At 36.2% G+C, this 21,018-nt stretch overlaps 3 protein-coding genes across 18 annotated transcripts; 1 reads left to right on the forward strand and 2 right to left on the reverse strand.

Annotated features, from left to right (window-relative positions):
• Positions 1–27: 27 nt before the first annotated feature.
• On the reverse strand, positions 28–2,286 carry LOC119080385. The gene is made up of 3 exons (XM_037188698.1): positions 793–2,286; positions 554–719; positions 28–339 (listed from the first exon to the last, which is right to left on the reverse strand). Exons 1-3 carry the CDS (start codon positions 1,566–1,568, stop codon positions 211–213), a joined length of 1,071 nt encoding a protein of 356 aa, XP_037044593.1. The 5' UTR covers positions 1,569–2,286; the 3' UTR covers positions 28–210.
• A 2,710-nt stretch (positions 2,287–4,996) lies between these two features.
• On the reverse strand, positions 4,997–14,802 carry LOC119085726 (protein Mo25). Of its 16 annotated transcripts, none has more exons than XM_037196175.1 (8): positions 14,720–14,802; positions 13,815–14,069; positions 8,573–8,689; positions 8,350–8,492; positions 8,028–8,196; positions 7,785–7,949; positions 7,366–7,470; positions 4,997–6,092 (listed from the first exon to the last, which is right to left on the reverse strand). In XM_037196175.1, the coding sequence occupies exons 1-8, from the start codon at positions 14,789–14,791 to the stop codon at positions 5,910–5,912; spliced, it is 1,209 nt and encodes a 402-aa protein (XP_037052070.1). In that variant the 5' UTR covers positions 14,792–14,802; the 3' UTR covers positions 4,997–5,909. The 16 variants fall into 16 exon arrangements, with proteins under 16 accessions (XP_037052070.1, XP_037052083.1, XP_037052085.1 ...); XM_037196188.1 differs by having other exon boundaries at positions 13,815–13,947; positions 14,581–14,777; XM_037196190.1 differs by having other exon boundaries at positions 13,815–13,947; positions 14,573–14,777.
• A 1,555-nt stretch (positions 14,803–16,357) lies between these two features.
• LOC119085704 (sterol regulatory element-binding protein 2) lies at positions 16,358–20,998 on the forward strand. Its single transcript, XM_037196153.1, has 7 exons — positions 16,358–18,344; positions 18,408–19,011; positions 19,107–19,655; positions 19,725–19,851; positions 20,098–20,277; positions 20,370–20,505; positions 20,578–20,998. Exons 1-7 carry the CDS (start codon positions 16,712–16,714, stop codon positions 20,793–20,795), a joined length of 3,447 nt encoding a protein of 1,148 aa, XP_037052048.1. The 5' UTR covers positions 16,358–16,711; the 3' UTR covers positions 20,796–20,998.
• The last annotated feature ends 20 nt before the right edge of the window (positions 20,999–21,018 follow it).

The following is a 21,018-nucleotide window of genomic DNA, read 5'->3' on the forward strand; positions in this document are numbered from 1 at the left end:
ATTCATTTGCTATTATCCTAGGTGGGCTGATCCTGTGGATGTGATGCTATCCTATAGAATACTCACGATCATTCGAATAAAAACAAGTTTTAATTTTGTAATCAAAAGAGAGAGTATACGAGCAATGTGACAAACTGCAAGGTGGACAATATGCATCAAATCGAACACTTTGGACATTGTAGATCATTAAGTTAGTGATTTTGTGTCAATTCAATGCTTGACTCTGTATTGACGAAGTCTTGTCGCCAGGAACGGTACAACATTGACTAACATAATGTTAAGCAGTGCTGGACGTTCTTGCTCTAGCCTAGAATGAATGTACCATTTCAATAGGGTAAACTGAAAATTAGATAAAATTTCGTTGAGATTGATCTCTCTTTCCGCTTCAAGTACAGGGAAGGAATTATTAAATTCTCTGTTCATTCTACTTGCGCTACCACATCAGTACATATTACTATACTATGTCGCATGTGGATACCGTATGTGGAGTGGAATGAATAGCACGAATTTTTGTTTCAAATTGTCAGTTCTTATAATTCTACGATTGTATTACCCCTTCAAAGAGCTGAGACGGTAGCCGAGATGCGGGTTCTGTGACAAAGTCGTTGATCCACACATGCAAATATCGAACATTATCGTTCACTAAGACCGCTTGCCAGTAAGTGAATCCGAACAGTCCAATATATAACAATACGATCACGACAGCCCCGACAATAAGCCTAAGAAACAAATGCAAAATGATGCAAACAAGACGAATAAGAAGAACTTTCACTTTCTCTTTCTATCCCTTACCTGATTTCCGACAACGCTAAAGTTTTCACTGTAGCCTCCGCTGCATCGTCTCCCTTGGTAAACATTTCAATGACGATACTCAAAATTCGCATGCCTAAATTCGATGCCTCTCCATATATCATTTGACCTACAATCACCATCACCACGGAAAGGTAAAGCGCGAACAATTGATTGACAAACATAATATCATCTGCAATTTTGCGGTAGCATCGCTTAAACTGATCAAAATATTCGTACGTTGGCACAGCTCGTATGTTGATTAAGACATTCACATATTCGAAAAATAATTCCAGTTGATAGTTTACCGCCCAGCAAAATGTGCAATAAATCGGTATGAACAGGGTCATCAAAATGGCTGATGAATATTCAAATACAGCCGACCATATCGCTGACGCCGAAGATTTATCGGAAAGTGTTTCCACTGCATCAGTCTGATAGTATTCGATAGCGTAGTGTATTGCATGAGCCAATATTAGTAGCGCATAGACCATTAACAATTTTAGACGACAACCCGATGGTGCGGTGATTTTTGCTCCACTCAAATAGATTCTCGATATTGATAGCGTAAAGTGGTCGAAAGACGCTACGCAATTCTGGATGCGGTATCCTTTAAGCCAGAAGAGATTTAACGGCACCAAAATCGGCAAATTTCTTACAATTTCAATGCAAGATGTCTCGAACATTTGATCGAATTTGCCCGTGAACAGCAGCACATAGAAAAAGTAACCGATCATGTAAATTAAGACCAAGTTGTAAAATACGGACAACAAAATCATTATAAAGGTCAACAGTGACGAACAAGGTGCTGTACAGGGTCATAAGAACTGTACCCACTCTTTGGTTGACTGTAAACGCTTTCTACGAAAAATTAAATGCGTCGGAATGGCCCAGAAGATCAATGGCAAACAGCACAGCATGAATGTGGTACGCCAGTAAGATCTCGGCAGGTCATGTGTTTCATACGATTCACTGACTTTCCTTTTCATTTCAACCGAATTAACGTGAAAGTTAAACTGTGAGGCAGGTGATTTATTGGAGAACTTCCTCAGCTGGTTGTCATTCACCATGGTGACGAAATAATTCTTGTCGGAAGTCAGTTTCACTGTCGCTCGTCGAAACACAAAAGTGATGTGTGCAAGAACGTGCAATAACTGTTACATTCAATTGTACAGCACACGTGTGGTGTACGGGCACGTACAGATTTCTTTGTCGCTCAAAATCAATAAGCATATTTTGCGCATGAATCTAAAGCATACCATCAATCATTTGTCGTAATATGAATATATCGTGGGCTATGCCTGGTATACTATTATCAAGTGTCGATCAACGAATAATTATACCGTTCACTTCACTATTCATCACGTATTGTCGGAAAGGTTGCATGATATTGAAATTAAACGATAATAACGTGCCAATGACGAAGTTGATGGAATCAGTTAGCCAATTCGTTACGCGAGTTCTCGTTTGATTCCTAATTCTGTGGTTCCTGCCTCACTCATGTTTGTACTACTTAGGGGGAAACTGTTCTTAAATAACTCAAATTTCACTATGAAGCTTCGCTAAATTCTTCTGAAGATTCACTACTCTACTTTCAAATCAACGAAGTTACACCCTAGTCCTTCAAGCGCAATTTACTTGCAATCTAAAACGAGTGGTTGTAGCTCTTTTAATACCCAATTTCATGACCATTTATCCTTAATGCTCAGTGTAATTAATTGATGTTTTTGGTCTAGCATTCAATAAAATTCAAACGTTTTTTTTGTTGGTTTAATATTTGTTTTATGTCGCGTGTTTGATTATTCATTTTATTATACAATAATAGATTCATTCAGTGTTCGTAGTTGTGATTTAGGTCATTATCAATTTCACGCCCGAAGGTTGATGACGTACAGCAGTTGATGAATGCGTTTTTTTAAAGGCTTAGGCCGAAAACACAAGAGCAATTTTGCGTTGCTGAGATCGAGAATTATGCTGCATTTCTCATTGTAATCCAATTTGTGGCATAAGCTAAATAAAATGGAAAACCGAGCATAATTTTCGATTCCATCAATGCAAAATTGATTGTGTGTTTTCGGCCTGAGGCTTCAACTAAGGGCCTTTTCATTTTATCGTCTTAATTTTATTAAATTGAAAATTTTACGAACGAGTAGTGTCCTAGACAAGGAAAAGTTGTGCAAAGTGTGGTCGTATAATCTTTTTTCGTCTTTGTCTTTTCCTTTCGCTGAAATTAATTGTACTTTATGGTACTCTCTGAACTGATTGGTGATCATCATAAAACAAAAACATCCTCCTCGAAGGTATCTTACTTTTCATACAAATTTTTCGTTTATTTTGTATGAAAGAAGAAAATCAAAAACATTCGAAATAGATGGACGGACTCATGGGTGTTCCCTTGACTCCATCTAAATACAAGATAATACTTGCGTGGAAATTGGTTGTATAGGCTGTTTTTAGCCCGATGCGACCCGTACGAAGCAATGAAAGTGTAAAACAGGTATGGTCTATTGTCCGCCCGGAGGACATAAAAATTTGATTTTCGTACTTAAACGCACTCCATTTTCATATTATTTTGACATAAAATGTGAGTGTGTTTAAGACGAATTCGCCGATCGATCATACCTGTTCTAGACTTTCATTGGTACGAAGTACTGTGGTCTTATTTTAGTATCACTTCCGAACTGTAATGAAGCCATCACGTATCTTAATACCTATGTATCCACCTTACTACGAATCTAGTTCAATTGCATGCACACAATAACAAACGGTCGAACCAGGTCAATAGTAAAATTAATGAGTGGTCTGTGAATTGAATAGGTACTCTCTATATATTTTAATATTGGGCTACTGTTATGTGTGTAGCAAGTAACTGTATTAATGCTGGGTAGATTTTAACTTCAATTCATTCGAAAAAATTTGAGATGTGGTTGACCGAATATTAGTAACAAGTCATTAGTTTCAAATCAGGCTATACGATGGGGTTAGTCATCCTCCGGCGTTAATCATCAATCATCAATGATTGGTGGAGTGTAGACAAAATCCTTGAATTAGCGAAATTGAACAATAATTGAAGAGCACAAACGAATTAATGACTCAATAACTTGATATCAAAGAACTTTTTTTCTTCGATTAATTGTCACTTCCTACCATCATCTCACTTATTAAGCTACTTTATGGAAACGGTGCGGGTGCACGATTGATATGGCAAACGTGTCCACATCAACGATTTTCGGAGTTAATTTTACCTCAGACTTCCGAATTCCTATGTACGTCCTGTGCCATAGGAGATGTGGCTCTCAAGAGTAATAGATCCTTCAGACCTAATACCTAATTCTACAAAATAGCAGACCAAAATCGGACCCAAAACCACTTTCACAAAAATTCTTTGAAGCTTGTGTGGCTGTGTGAGGTGTTCAAAAACCGAAAACATGCACTTGTCTTACAAAAATTTCTCCAGTTACACGAGCCGTACAGGGTCGTGTGGGTGTCATTAGAAAGGTAATTGCATGTACTTTCTGTAACTGCACATATCTCAGCGTGAATAAATTTTAAACCCAATGAGACCCCACACTACCCTGTACGGCTCGTGTAACTGAAAAAATTTAGGTAAGAAAAGTGCAAGTTTTCGGTTTTTGATCACCTCACACTAGCCACACAAGCTTCGAAGAATTTTTGTGAAAGTGGTTTTGGCTTCTGGAGTCGAATACCTTTCTGGACAAAAATTCAATGGAAAATTCTTCCGATTTTGGTGAATAACTCACTCGTGAATAACTGATTACCATCAAATTGAAGACATTGCTCGATTTACAAGTGTTCTAGTGTTTTGACTTCCCATGGACTATAATTTCTCGGTCATTTAGCCAATTTAAAAAGAAAACTCTCTAACCTTTTAAGGACACGGTACGGAACAATGCTGTAAGAATTTCCTTAAATATTTTCAATCAGCTCTTGCAACGAAACTTCAAACATTCGACCAATTGGAGTGGAATGCGAGTTGGAAAATCTGCGAGCCACATAGACAATAAATTTTCAAACATTTACCAACTACGATTTATACTTCTCAGCATCTGTGTGTTTTTGTAAAGAATTTGTTGTATTTCGTTGAATTCTTTACAAAAGTTCGGCCCAAGTTGTGGAACACAAAAGACACAAACTTGTAGCACTGATTTTTTGTTTTGTTTTGTTTAAATATTAACTCTTAAAGAACTGTATAACGTGCTCAGACGTTTTTTTTTGTTTTGTTTTATTTAACAGCATCTCAGAAAGTATGTCTGAGCTAATAGAGACAAATTTATTTATTTTTTAATAATTTCGTTTTCATTGTTTTTTTGATTACATTTTGAATTTAAATTTCCAATCACCAAGTTTTCCTAATTTCAAGTAAATTTTCCCCGTTCTCTTTTCTAAATTTAAATTTTGAAGGTTTTTTTTTCTCATGAAATTCTAAAAAAATATTTTTAATTCGGCAAATTTTGCCATTTTACTTCACTTTAAATAAAACAAATAAATATTTTCTGTTTTTTCGCTTAGTTTCTATGCATGGGCCTAATTTTATTTACATAATCGGGATGGTATCTTTGCAGATAGATTTTCTTCCATATTCTTCTGTTAATTTCCAATTCAAAATAAAAATGTTCTGCAATTTAACTCTCTCTTCAAAATTTTATCAGTCTGACAAAAAAAGAAACATCATGGAGGTGTCTTGAAATTGTTACAAGCGACTGGTTTGCATATTACATTAAATGAATTTCTTTGTAAGTAACATTCCTTTGCTTCCTTTTTTTTCTTGTCGATAATTTGTATTTTTACTAGTTAAATGAAGAATATTTTAGAATATTTCTTTGTTTTTCTTTTAAATATTTTTAATGATGCGTTCCTAAAGTAATTTTGAAATTGTTGTTGATTTTGTTGTTGCTGTTTGTTGGTTGTGGTTTACATTTTTCCTCTCCATTTCCAAAGTTTTTCTCTTCTCTATCACTTTCTCTCTCTCTCTCTATGGATAAACGATACTTTATCCTATTCTCTTTATCGGGAGAGTTAGCGGAAGGGGGTTCATTCTTTTTTATACGTTTTTTTTTTTATTAAATGTGTTGTTTTATATATACGAAAGTTTATCATCACTATTGCTCGGCAGCCGGCTTGAGTTCTTTAATCTGTTTGATTAAATAGGCTTTTTCATCGTTAAACTGTTCATCCTCAGATCGATCGGTGTGGAATTTGGTTAGGAAATCGATTAGTTTCTCTTGATTGCGTAACAGGATGTCCAATATTGGTTTTGGTTTGTTTGGATTGGCCACAAATACCTGTACAGCGAAATTAGCAAACAAACAAGAAAATGTAAGAAAAATAATTCTTCTGACAGGACAAAAATTCACATTATTCTTGATCAATATTTCTTATGTGCATTACAGTGTGTTGATACGCATTGTTATTTGACCGAATGCTCGAACGAGTACAAAAATTTATAAACTATTGCTGTATCAGACCAACTGTACTGGTGGAAAGACCTGTCGCACAACATAGCACACAAGAAATATTTATGCACACTGTACATAGACTCACAGTCAACGGTTTCCATGAAATCATAATCAACAAATTAACCTATCAAAGACGGCAAGCACATCAGTAGTTTTACGATTGGATCTATTACTTCATTTGTGATATAAGATTTCGACGATATTGATTTCAAATCTATTACTTCATTTTTTGACCAATGTTGTCGTTCATTCATTCAGGTGCTTTTTGATAACAGATGAAGCCGTCCGTAACGGGTTAAACAGTCGAATTAGGGTTATAAGATTTATAAGATTTATAAGATCATTGCGGGAAATTTTGCAGCATTCATATTGGTACTGTAGACGTTCCCGCCTTTTTTTACATTGATACATTGGGCAGGTCTGCCTTTATTCGAAATCTGAACCGATTCGAACCAGAAACTCGCGTCAGTTTTATAAGACAAAAAATAGTTATTTATGTAACTGTTATGCCTGTGGCCTTGAGTCAAATCGAGTTACGTAAAATATGTGGTCCCAACATGAAATATTTATTGGTATGTGTGTTTGCCCTCTTAATTAAGAGGACAAACTGAACTATTAAAAGTGAAAAAGCTTCAACTCATACATGTATTGGTGTAAAATTATACGAAATGTGTATCTTATACAAACTGATGTTGGGACCATATTTTGTCGTACAAATTTCCTCTTTAGGTATAATTACTCTAAGGACCACACAGCCAGTAAGATATGTCGCGTTGACAGAACTCTCTTCAGATTTTACATTTATTTCTTCGACAATAGAGTGTTTAAGTGAGATAGATGGCGAAACGACAACCTATTGTTCCATCTCGGGGTCTGCTGTCAGATTCTATTATTCGATGACAGAAGACCCCGAGTTGATTTTCCATCTCGCTCTACTTAAACACAGTATTCAAATGACAACTAGATCGCTTGATCCAAATCCAATGAAATACTAAAGCCCATTAAATTGCCGTTGGCCTCGTTAGGATTTTCATTTTATGGATCGACTGTGAGTTTACATCAAGTCACTACCGACAACAATTTAAAAACAAAATCTTACTTTAAACACGTGAAACGCTTCAAATTGAATATTTCTCGATTTCTCCTTCAGCATATTCATCATGAGTTTTAAATTATCCGGATTTGATATGTACTTTGTCATAACCTGTAAAATAGATCAATTTAGTATGCAAACTGGTATAGGATCAAATTCCGAAGTAAATTTAGGCATTGAAATTCTTGATATTCTTGACCAAAGTCTACAGTTTTGCACACATGAAAAATCCTACTTTCGTATTTTAGCTGTTGTTCTTGGTTTCTCTGATTTTTCTCATTTTTCAGTTGAAATAGCTTATGAAATGAGAGAAATGGAGAGAAACAGCTTATATACGAAATGGGATTTTTGAAGTGTGCAATCCGATAGGAAAATTTTGAAGTTTAAAGAATTTTTTGATGACAGTGGCATCTCATTTAACTTACAGTGAAATTATGCCGATCCAATAACAATTCACCCAATAATTTTAAGCTCTGTCTACGTGTCACATAATTTTCCGAATTTAACAGTCGTTGATAGTGTGTAAAAACCTTATCGTAATTCGCTTCCAAAAATTCGGCACATAAGATTTTGTGACGAGTCAGCAGCTCCTAAAAAATCGCAACACAAAACCGAAATTGTTTTTAAAATTCCAATCCATCAAAGTGGCCAATTCATTTTTGTTTTACCTTAAAAGTGGAAAATGCATCCGATGCAATATCAAATGTAGAGACTTCAACGTATCGAAAAAAATTGAAAAACTCTTCCGAGTGTAACATAATTTTGGCTAGCGCTTCATACCGGGCACATTCACGTAACATTGTACCACAATTTAAAGCAATTTCTTGATGCTCATATCTGCAAAATCGTTGAATAAAATGCAAGGAAAATAATTAGTTCTGACTGCTGATGAATTGGATAGGGTCACTGCCAATATAATGTAGCAATGTAGCATGCATATGATCATAATAATAATAATAAAAAAAGAAAATGGAAACTGTCGCACGTTACCCAGCTATTAATGTGAATAATATTTCTGGTTTGGTGCATATGTATTCAACTGTTGGCGATCTGGTGCCAATCTGTCGTCTAAGTACATTATTGAACACTTGTGCTACATCTTTTTTACCCTCGAAATCGATTCTGTTTAAATTCTGAAAATATATTGCAATCGGGAAAATGATAATTAGGCTCACTGTACCGTAACAACGGCCGACGGTCAAGACATCCTTACCTGTATGAGTAGTAATAATAAATTGCTATTGTACAATTCTTGCGATAATTGTGCCACTACATAGTCCGTCTGTGGTTCAGCATCTGATGTACCGTACAGCATATTTTTGATTAACACCTGAAACACAAGTCCAGTTAAATGGGCCAGAATTTAAAACAAGCAATGACATTCAATCTATATTAATCATGAGCGAAGCAAAAGCATACAAGTTCAGTGCTTCTTCTTGCAACTTCAAGAAATTATTTATTTACATCACCGAGATGGAAAGTTCAGTAAACAATGTGTACAATTAAACAATACACGATTCTATTCACATTAATGATGAAGTCAATCTGCAGTGACGTCGTTACTATCAAGTCAATGCGTGACCGAGCGTCACGAACTTATGTATTGATTGTAAATAATCAAGATAGTGAGGTGCAACTTTGTAGAAGTATATCTGAATTTTCGACACATTACGGTACATTGAATTGAGTTAGTCATGTGAAGCATGGTTAAAAATTATTTCTGTCACAGATTAGATACACCATTAGTGTAGTCCTTTTGTTCGAAATACGCTCAAAATGTACACAAAAAGCGGTTTTCGAAAAATATGAAAAAATTATATTTCCTGACAAATACAGCGTACGTCAGTGAAATTTCTTCATGCATTTGCTTCAGCTGGTCCACTCAGACAAACAAAGTGTATACATACTTGTTTGTACGGGTGAAATAGTGGTAAACCTGAATAAAGACGTGACCAGCTGAATTTCACTGACGTCCACTGTAGCATTTCATGTCATCTTTGACGTTCTGATAAATAAACATGTTTGATGTTTGAATGTCGATTTTAGAAAGCTCGGAAAGCTTAAACGAGATTTCAATTTTTCCTCTTGAAACAATCGTAACTCAAGGCTTAGCAGTACAAGAACGTATAACATTGACCAAACAGAAAAAAAAAACTTTAAAATTATAGAAGTAAGAATAAACGGATAGGTGATCCATTGAAATGGTGCGTGACAAATTATAAAAATCATATTTGCAGAAATAATACCGTGACATAAATAATGCAATGCATTGCATATATAAATGTCCCACTCCCACATGATCTGACTTAATCTGACAGAGCATTTCAGGTATCAAGGTACAGCGGCACAAACAATTATTTTGGGAGCTTTGTCGGATACAAAAAGCATTCAAATTCTAAATTTGTATCGCTCGTATTCGAAAAAATGCAGACTCAAATTACGCATAATTTTTATATTAAATATTACATAAAACATGTCTAAAACACGACCTCGGTTTCAAAGTTTGACTTGACTATTTTATTTTTTACTATTTTGCATAGGTTTGATAACGAGAAAAGTTCTGAAAATATCGAGACATGTGTTGCAGTTTGCACTGTTTATAATTCGATTTTATGATTTTCATATCCGTTCATAATTTCGGTATAATGTTGTTGAGGATTTCCCGTTTTGTGGTTTTTCTCGTTCTGGTTGACTGGTTGCGGTTTTTTGGTTGTGATTTTCTGAGTGAAAACTAAAAGCTTTGCTTAAAATTATTGTGAAGGAACATTATTCCAGGGCTTATTTTGTGGAATTTTAATTTCGAAAAAAAATCTAATTATTTTCCGGAGCTTTTCCGTAATTTTCGGAGTTTTCTGTATTTTTCGGAATTTTTAAAATTTTTCGTCCCAATTTTTTGGAGTTTTTTGAATTTTGCAAGTTTTCCGAATTTTTCGGAGCTTTCACAATTTTTCAGAAGAATTTTTTCCAAAAATAGGCACTGCATCATCCTTGTCGAAACAAAAATTCCTTTTCTTTTTCTAACTACAGTCCTCGACATTTCAAATGTCTCACTGTCATTTTTTCAAAGAATGTCATTGTAAATTCGCAATGACACAATGAAATTCTCAAAAAAATTTGACAGTGAGACATTTGAAATGTCGAGGACTGTAATATAGGAGAATGGAGTTTAGAAACTAAGGGTAAAATCTATTACAATTTAGTACTTTTCTTCATCAAAAGTCTGCTGTCACTGAATTATTTTTTCATGAACAAACTTCACTGCTGTGTCATTTCATGGGAATGAATCAATGTGAAGTTGTTACACAAAAAATAGTACAGTGAGAATGAAGTACTATAAAAAAAATGTGGCGCCTCTACAGGCCAACCGACTCTGCACAAAACTTACAACGAACCGCTACGACGCACATCAATTTAATAAACAAATGAATTGCATTTCAAAATGTCAAATTTAGTAAACAAACTGTCGCATGAGTGACCAAGAATATTTTTGAACTTTCTTTGTGTTCCGTTCCGATGTGTTTACAAACAAAAATTGTTCTCACTAGTTTAAGTTTTATTGCAATGTGAAATGATCATCGGAAACAGATATTATAGCTTAATTGTTTCAACTATTAGGTCAGCTTTCTCTAAACAAAAAAAAATCATCCAAATTGTTAACGACTCCAGTCAGATGATTTTTTCATTCTTCTCATTTTGTTAAACAAGTCATTACCATTTGAATATCAAACTGCAATCACATGAAAGCTATTCGACAGGCAGAACTTTGAGAAAATAACTTGTTTCTGTCACATCTACCGCAAATCAGATATAAGTGATTAGATAATCCGATTCCATAACCAAAAGCAGGTAGATTTACGCTCATATTTCACACACACGAAAAAAGAAGTTGTTCCTACTGAATGTTCAATGGAACAAACTCAGTCTCGTTTACATTGTAATATTAATTTGTTGTTTAAATCATTTTAAATTGTATGATTGGCGTCTAACAGTGATCTATATTTGTCTATTCGATAAATATGGTAACGTTAAAGTAAAACGTAAACAATTAAGTGTAATTGGAACTGAATTAACACAAACACAGTTCTCCAGTTGTCCCAAGTGTATTGCCAATTATATACGGTAGACGTACAGTGATTTAGTGATGCAGTCAAAAATAAAAATGCATTTTACGACGGATGTTGCTGTTGACAACTTTCTCACTCTGAATCGTAGTTTAAACGAATATAAAAAAAATCGCCGTAAATCAATTGTTTTGCTTAACGAAACCTTGACTGACTAATTTAATGTGAATCATGTTTAGTAGTAAAAAACAAACCTCACGAGATTCTCATTGATAATTCAATTTAATTCAATTAATTTTCAAGTTAATTGGCGGTATTATCACCGCTACCGATTTTAGTAAATGATTCTTATCTTAATGTGATAGCTGAAGGAAAAAGGGGATGGTGTGCGACCAGAATTGATTGCATTTTTTTTCTACTTCAGTGAATTGATTTACAGATGACCTTCATTTCCAAAAATTCGAAAAATGTCTCGCTGTACTTTAACGAAGTATGTGAGACCATTTCGGGCATATTGTTGTTTTTAGGATTATAGAGCAAGTGGCATTTATCATAAACGAACAATCAAATCAAATGCCACATAAACAAAGTGTTAGCTGTAATTCAGCTGGTGATTCTCATGCCGAAAAACGAGGTTGACATTTCATTTGAGTATAATTGTACGTTTGGGGATAATGTTGATTCAAACTCCTAACAATGGGCACAGTGTGATTGTGATAATGGACAGACGATTTGAGTTTTTTTAAATGAAAATATTTTTATTTGAGATTAGGGAACATACAGAACAATCTCCAATTGCAATGTAAACAGAAATGACATTTTCTCTCCATCGTATGCATTCTCAGCAGTGAACTTATCATATGATTTAACTGTGTAACATATTGGCTCTGTTTATTTTTTTGGGGATTTCAAATCTTAAAACTCCGAAAAGTTCTGCAAACATTCCGAATATTTCCGTCTGAAGAGAATTGGTGATAGGCCCAAAATAACGTTTTCGTATGAATTCAGGCGTAAACTTTCATTTCTGACGATGTTATCAACATTATTTCAAATTTATCTACACAAGTTATTGATTGAAACACAACCCACTAATTTCATTTCGAACATTTACGGAAAATTCCATCAACAATTTTAACCAAAAATATCAATTTGTGTTCTGTGTACACTTTATTGAATTGAAATCGTCCTTGTGTTCGACTGCTATCCACAATCCATTTTCATTTACTCAAAATCTCAACTCAACGTACCCAAATCGCGGACCCAACATTCCAGTTCCGTAATTTTGCTCTCAGTTGACAAAGGGCTTACAAAACTGATACAATGGCAAAGTTCAGTTTTCAATTATAATTGGTCTATCAGTGCTACTGATGCGGTGACTTTCGGCCACTCTTTAAAATGTATAAAAATGAATGCCGAATACTATAACATTCAATAAAAAATCGTCAACAAAAATTGGTTGGAAGTGTCACGGATTTCAAATTGTCTATCTTTCTATGAGAAAACGGGAAAACCATTTTTTGCGGATTTCAAATTGTCTATCTTTCTATAAGAAAACGGCAAAACCATTTTTTGCGGATTTCAATTTGGAAGTGCTTTCGGCAAACAAATTGTAAATTGTTCATTAAAGTTCTTTGATTTGGCATACAAAATGAAAGCTTTTTTACGCTAACGTGTCAGTACACCTATGTCTTAATGTTTTGCCCAATTGTCTTCGTGCAAAACATTAAAAGAAATCGATATATTTAATCGATACCATCAAAAGATGATACCAGAAAGTAATTTGTCTTGCGATGACTATGTGCATATCAGCACGACACAAACTGAAGTGAGCAACTTTGCATGTTGCTTATTTATTATTATTTTTCGTTGTTGTTGTTGCAAATTGTTTTAAGAAAACCCGTCATCAACAAGAAAACAACAACCAGTTCATTTTATGTGTACAACACATCTATTCGTCTATTTATTAGTCAACTATACAATTATGTTGTATATGTTGTCGTCGCTAGCAGCAGTAAATAACCATGCTACGAATTTAACCATTTCAATTACTCATTCGTTCTTTATCGTATAAATATTTACCGTTGATACATAAATACGTTTCTACAAGGTATGAACATTCTAAACTTAACTGCATAACTGACGATAATCATGATTAAATATACCATATGACAGTATCAAACGAAAAAAAAAAAAATAAAAAGAATTATTGAGTAACCCTCATGCTGTACGGAACTTCAAACTAAATGTTGCATTCGATAAAAATATCACCATCCGTAAATATTGACGATAGAATTGTACTGAATTTACGATGGTGTGTTCAAAATCTTGATTCGTAATCACAACAAAAACAACAACAAATCAAATATTTTTTTTTTGAAAGAACAATATACTAACCAAATTCTTGCTGACATCTTCCTGAGCCTTTTCAGCCTTTTTGTCACCTCGTTCCAACGAATTGACAGCCTCCTTCAATGCCTTCACTAATTCAGCCGGACTTTTCGTTGATTTTCCAAATAGAGGCATTGTACTGATTGGAAGAGATCCGTCGATTTGATGAAATTTAAAATAGGGACGACAATTTGATCGTGAATGGCGAATTTGTTGATTATTTGAATTTATCGACTGTTTGTTGTGGAATATTTCTAAATTCTTTTTGTAAATTAAAAATTTGAAAACATTTGTATAATTGTTGAAGTGAATTTGGAAATTATATTAGAAAACTGATTCGCTGTGAAATGTTTGTTGAGTTCTTTCATTAACTTTTCGATATTGTAATGAAATATCACTTCGACAATGGCAAAGCAAATGTCCTAAACTTTAATTTGCAAGGAAAAAATTAGAAATTACCAAATTAGAAAATTAGAAAGTATAACGTGTAGAGATGATGATCTATTGTCCTTTTAAAGATTTTGACACTATGTGTGACTGACAGCTTAAAACAATGTTCGAGTTATCGCACAACACACCACTCAATTATATTATTCTTCGACTTTGTAAACAGAGTTAAAAAAAAAAAAAACAAAAGTAGAGAAACGACGTGCGATTCGGTCTTAGATCGAAAGAAAATATATCTTTTCGACTTGTGGTGTTCTCGTTTCTTGTAATTTTCAATCCAAAAATAATTCCGTATTTCTACGACGATAAACACTCACAAAATCACTTTTGACACTGAAAATAATCTAATTGCTTTGGGCTATTGTTGAACAAACACTTTACACTCAATTTTATGATTTATTCGATGTTAAACCATTAGTAAAAAGTGTTTTTATAAAAAGTGTTTCTTCTCTTTAATTTTTTACGTTTTCTATTTTGCAGACGATGGTGCGATGAGTGCGATTAATGTACGATTTTGATAGAACTGAGACACTCATACACAGAGATAACACTTTATGAGTAGTGGCTATCTGATTCAACTGAATCCATATGGCCAGTGCTCTTTAACAATTTTCAACGCAATAATGCAAAGAAGTATGATATTGTAAAGGTGCAAAGTTTTCGGCTTTTGCTTAGCAAATACATGGAATAATCGTAATGAACCTTGTCTGGTACGCTTGGGAAGATTGCGAAACAGCCAAGCTTAACAAAAACAATTTTTTATTGGGTTTAATTTTAACATAGACAGCCTCCAGCTACACAGCTGGAAAAGGGTAACCCCTTCAAGGATTCCAAAGAACAAACAATTTTTCTCAAATACAAAGTCAAATTACCTCTTGGGTTGCAAATTTTTTTCTTTAATTTCCCAAAAGATGCGTTTTTACTATCCCAAATTAGACTTTGTACAGTCTGAGAAATATAAGCAGTCAACTGTTCAATATTTAAAATCCAACTTGTTCCACATTCAATATCCACCTTATCATGCACACAAGTTGGATCATAAACGTTAAATAGATGACTTCTTATTTTTCTAGGATTATAAATGCCGTTCCAAATGGCGAATAAGTGAATCCGAGTGAACTTTTATTCACAATTATTTAAAAAGAAAAGTAAGAGTCTCAGTTTAAAATTTTCGTACAAAATTGAAACTCATGGATGCGTTCACAGTTTCACGTCATACGCTTGTATCCAACAACGCACGAGCTCCGTCATCAGCGTCATCATCAGTCATAATAATATCACTGCGCAAAACCCGCAAAACACAAAATGTGACAATAGTGCACGAAAAACCACTTAAAAGTCAAAGTGTGACGCAACTCCATGTCACTTTGGATTCTGGTAGTTTCCTCATTGAGACTTTCTCGCACATTAAAAAAAGTTCGACATTGTCTATTAAAGTCTCTAAAGATCAGTAACGAAGCTGAGGAAAATGACCCATTCTGGCTTGACTATCAAAGATCAACTCGAAGACTGACAAATGGCCAGAAATTGTTCCATAAAAAGTACTTCTCCTGGAGGTGTTTGATCACTTGAAAGCGACCTCGCGGGCAGCACTAAGGTAAACTAATGAAAAGACATATTAGTGTTGCCAGCGAGGTCCCTGGCAAATGATTACTTGTTATTATATTTTCTAAAAATTGGACAGATCCTTCAAGGCGAGTTAAAATAACTCGTCCGAATTATTATTTCCATCATAACAGTCTATAGAATGTTAAAAAATAAAACACGGAGAGCGATTTCTGACCAGTTAATTTTAACTAAATTGTGAGTCTTATTTAAACTGGGCTTACTCTCAATGTTTAATTCATTCGTGAATTTTTGACAGCTGACCCACAGATCAGTTCAATATCTCTCTACGTGAAATAAATAATCGGGTGAATTCAAATGAATGATTTCATATAAATAAACTCACCTCTCAATGAAAATCATTAAAAGGTGAGTTTTTTTTACCTTTGTACTTTGTACCTGGTTTGTACTTTCATTGGGAATACTTTCCCTTGGCTAACACTTTTTCAATGTCGGAGTGGACTTGCATCACCCGTCAACCCATACAAACAATAACTACATCTGTCAAAACAAACTTTTCATATTTTTGTTGCGCACTCGAGAAATTGTTGAAGAAATTTGGCTTTTGCCGAAAGGAAATTAATTAGTGGAAAATTTGAACAACGATGCAAGTTACGCGAAACGTATGTCAATCAAAAACTATTAAAAATAATTTGAATTAAACATAAAAGCAGTGATAAAAATTGATGCAAAGAAATTTGTGTCTTGTGTACAGATAATTTGTCAGTTGTGACGTCAGATAGTATGATCTGTTTTGGCGAATTTGATTGGCTTAGGAAATAAGGTGATTTATTGAAAACAAGTTTTTGAGTGCATTCATCGAATTTTAACCGAAATAAACAAATTACGGAATGGATTCGAAGCGGCAGAATTGGGATAAATTTCTGCCCGATGGAATGGAACAGCCACTGTTCGATATTGTTAAAAATGAAGACATTGCCAGTACGTTTAATAGTGACGTTTTGCCGGACGATGTTCTTGAAGATATTATGAGTGATTTGGGGCTGACTTCTGAAGTGTTTAGCAACAGCAGTGCCGTTTATTCGGATGTGTCATTTGATCCTACCGACTCGTTCGAAAACAATTCGGATGATGTAACCGACGATTTTATGATGCAACCCCTGTACTCCTTCGGCTTCGACAAATCACAAGCGAAAGATCCAATACTTTCGTCCATCGATTACAAGCAGCCGATGGGAGTACCCGAAATGTTAAAACACACGGCACCATTAGTTTCTCCGGCATTGACATCGCCAGCGTTAGCTTCACCCGCATTGGTATCGCCACCATTAACATCGCCAGTACTAGCATCGCCAACACAAGCATCGCCGACAATGATGTCACCAACATCATCTCCAACACCATTGTCACCGGTCACACAGTCTCCATCCTCATCGCCTCAGTATGGTCCCATTAAATTGCAGGTGCTACGCAATCAACAGAAAGTATTGCAGCCCCAGACACAACAACAACAGATTCATATCCTCAGTGACAGGAACTCACTAAAAACAGCTAATTTGGCAACCATCAATGGGCATCATGTCAAATCGAAATCGAACCAGTCGAAGAACAAAAAAGGCTTAATAATGCAACAGCTGATTCAGCAGCAACGCCAACAGCCACAAACAATAAGCCAACAACAGCCTCAACAGCAACAACAACAGCAACAGCAGCAACAACAACAAGTTCTAACCTTACAGAGCATTACGCCAACTGTTATGTACACAACAACTGTATCTGGCAGTGTTGCACCGATCGAACAACAAAATATTCTCGTCAACGGACATCTGTTAACAACCACACGGATTCCTGTCGTACTGGATACGGAAAACAAAGTGCCGATCACAAGAATCGTTCCGAAAGTGAAAGAAGTGAAACGATCCGCACACAATGCCATCGAAAGACGATACCGCACATCGATAAACGACAAAATAATCGAATTGAAAAATATGATTGTCGGTGAGTCGGCCAAATTGAACAAGTCGGCCATACTCAAGAAATCCGTCGAGAAGATAAAAGATCTGCAGAAGGAAAACCATGATTTGAAGTCGGAAAACAAACGGTTAAAGAAGGAGTTGATCAGCTTGCGCGGTGGACCGGCACCAATGGTAACGTTGGAACAACTGTTGAGTGATGGACGAGGCAAAAAGAAAACAAAGGAAATCTACCATTCTCATGCATCGCCGGCAATGTCTGAAGATGCACCAATGACACCACCCCGAAGCGACGAATCAAATCCATCTTCTTCGCCTCCATATTCGGACAGTTCAATGCCGCCATCACCGTTTAGTGGACGAGACGATACGATGTCTTCGGTGCGTGGAATGGCAGCACACTCTCGCTTGGCACTATGTGCTTTTATGTTTGCTGTGTTGGCTTTCAATCCGTTTTCCCATTTCGCAGATCCAGGCAGTGGATCGCTCGGAGGAAATTCTTTTGATTCATCACCCTCCAGACGAATGATACTGTCAGCTGGCAACGATTGTAAATAACCATTGATACGAAACTTTGATTTCGGTTTTTTAATTAATTTCTCTCTCCGTCCAGACGATTCACCTTTGCATTCGATTGGCGTGTTCATTCTCATCTGGACGATCAACTTCGCAATTTTCTTCTTTGGCTTAGTGAAACTACTGGTCAATGGCGATCCGATAATCAATTTCGATCCGTCCACCTCGGACACGTTGACAAAATTGAAAAAACGGGCTGAGCTCGAATTCAACGCTGGCAATCACAACGAGGCCTACCTGGAATACATGAAATGTTTGAAAATTTTCGGTCTAAACTTGCCATCATCGAAATTGGAATCATTTACCATGACGACGTGGCAATTTGTGCGGATGTGCTTGCATCGGATTTGGATTGGACGCTGGTTGTCGCGTAAAGCTGGTGGCCTATTTTGCACGGATTTACAGCGAAAGAAAGCTTTGACCTCGTCCATGGAATTGTCGCTGATTATGCACCGCTTGAACCAATTGCATTTGACCAGCGATGTTGGGGATTCAAATGGATTGATGTTGTCGCTATTCGCTGTGAACATGGCCGAGGCTTCCATGAGTATTATGAGTACCGAAGAAGCCGTGGAGATTTTCTTGACAGCAGCACTGAGAGTCAAGCGAACATATCCAAAGTATTTGCAGTTTTTCAATCGGTGAGTCATTTCTTTTGCAGTCCAGTTGACGATAGTTTTTGTACTGAGATCGGGAGGATAGGTCTGAACAACGATTTTTCCAATTCCATTTTCAGCTACTATTTGAGCAAAGCCAAGCAAATATCCGCATCATCGAACGTGAAAATATCCGACAAATTGGCTTGGGCACTCACCTCGTACGGCTACAAATTCCTAACAACGCATCCATTCTTAAATGGAACCAGCAAAACCAACAACAACAACGAACTGTTCAGCATAATGACAAATTCGTCGCAACCACTGGCAATGGTCAAACGAGATTACCGTCAACATTTATTGGAACGAGCACTGCAATGTCTGATTGGCGTTGGTACCGCCAAAAATGAAGTGAAAATCGATTCGGATAGCAATGACAATTTGTCAGCCTCCCAGATCAGCGATGTGTTGAGCTACACGAAACTATTGATTGGATGCAGTGACGACGATCCGTTGTCGGCCTGGTGGTCAAATTTACTGACTACGGCCGCTTATTGGCTGTTGGGCGATGATGACGAGGCTGAGAAGTATCATAAACTCATACAGAAGATGCCGAAAATTTTGTCCGGTGGCGATAAATCGTTGCCAATGGCTTTGATTAGTGTTTTCAATGCAAAGAAATCGTTGCTGTAAGTCCTGCCTTTGAAGGTCTTTTCTGTCACTTGCTGATGTTTAATGTGCGTTGGTTTATGTTGTAGGAAGAAAATGTCGTACAACTACGTTTACTACAAGGACGAAGAAATGGCTTGTAATTCGGCTAGTGACGTTCTCGAACACGGTCTGACCTGCAACAAAATGAAGTCCACACAAGGAGAGATCAATATGGTGAGTACATTTCCGTTTTGTCCATTTAACCGATGGCAACCTAGCATTCCGTTGACTATTAGGTTGCATTGTAGTTGCATTGCATTGATTAAGGAAGTTGCAGTACCTCTACAATGTTAACCCAATGGTTAAATTAATTCATCCCACTTTGGTTAGTCCACATTTACCGCATTCAATGTTTTTGATCGAATTCGGTGTTTCGTAGTTAATTTTGCTCTCTTTCTTTGTCGCTCGGCGGAAATCTAGTTGGTTCAACTTCTTCTGTGTGACTGGTTACTCGAAACACGAACGGCTTGCTGGGAAGCCCATAATAAGAATCTACAGGCGAATCTCGATGACGATGGCTATCGTCTAGTGAACAGTTTATTCTTACATAATTTCCAGCGTGACTTGAACTCACTTCGTTCAATAATGGAAGACATTCCGGTAAGTGAAGTTTTGGGATTCCGGATTTTTTCCCTCCTCTGCTTCATCGTCCATCGAAACCGATAGTTCACTTACTCTACTCCGGTTTACAGGCGGCCCAAACTCGACTTTATTTGTACGAAGCTGTGTGCCGTTTTATGGCTGGGGCATCGCCTGGTCCCACACAACAACTGCTGGACAGAAGTCTGCGATACCGCAACACAAAATCGTCAATTATTTGCGGTAAAGGTATGGACTGCGAGGAAGTAGAGTCTAATGTGGACAGATGTTTTAAAGTCAAAAAAAAAAATTATTTTAAAGATCGCAATCAACAATGGGAAGGCGGTGAACGAGATCGTGCCTCGGCCATGTATGTTGCATGCAAATATCTTCCGACGCCGCTACTTTCGTCGCCGGGTGAACGAGCTGGCATGTTGGCTGAAGCGGCAAAGACACTCGAAAAAATTGGCGATCGCAAAAAATTGAACGATTGCTATCAGCTGATGAAATCGCTGGGCAGCAATTCGGTTACAAATTAAGACAAATTTAATTTTTAGAAGCACTGGGTGGGTTGGTCCTTTGACGTAAGATCATACGTTCACGTATGATTTTACGAGAATATCTCCATGCATTTTGCACGGATTTTTTTTTATATTTTTACGTTAAAAGCGCAACGTACCTGCTGCAGGATGTGTGCATCTTTAATTTATCATCATCACAACATCAACAACAACAATAAAAATCATACTGAGGCATAACTTT

The sequence above is a fragment of the Bradysia coprophila genome, chromosome X (genome assembly GCF_014529535.1).
Source record: "Bradysia coprophila strain Holo2 chromosome X, BU_Bcop_v1, whole genome shotgun sequence".
NCBI classification, from domain to species: domain Eukaryota; kingdom Metazoa; phylum Arthropoda; class Insecta; order Diptera; family Sciaridae; genus Bradysia; species Bradysia coprophila.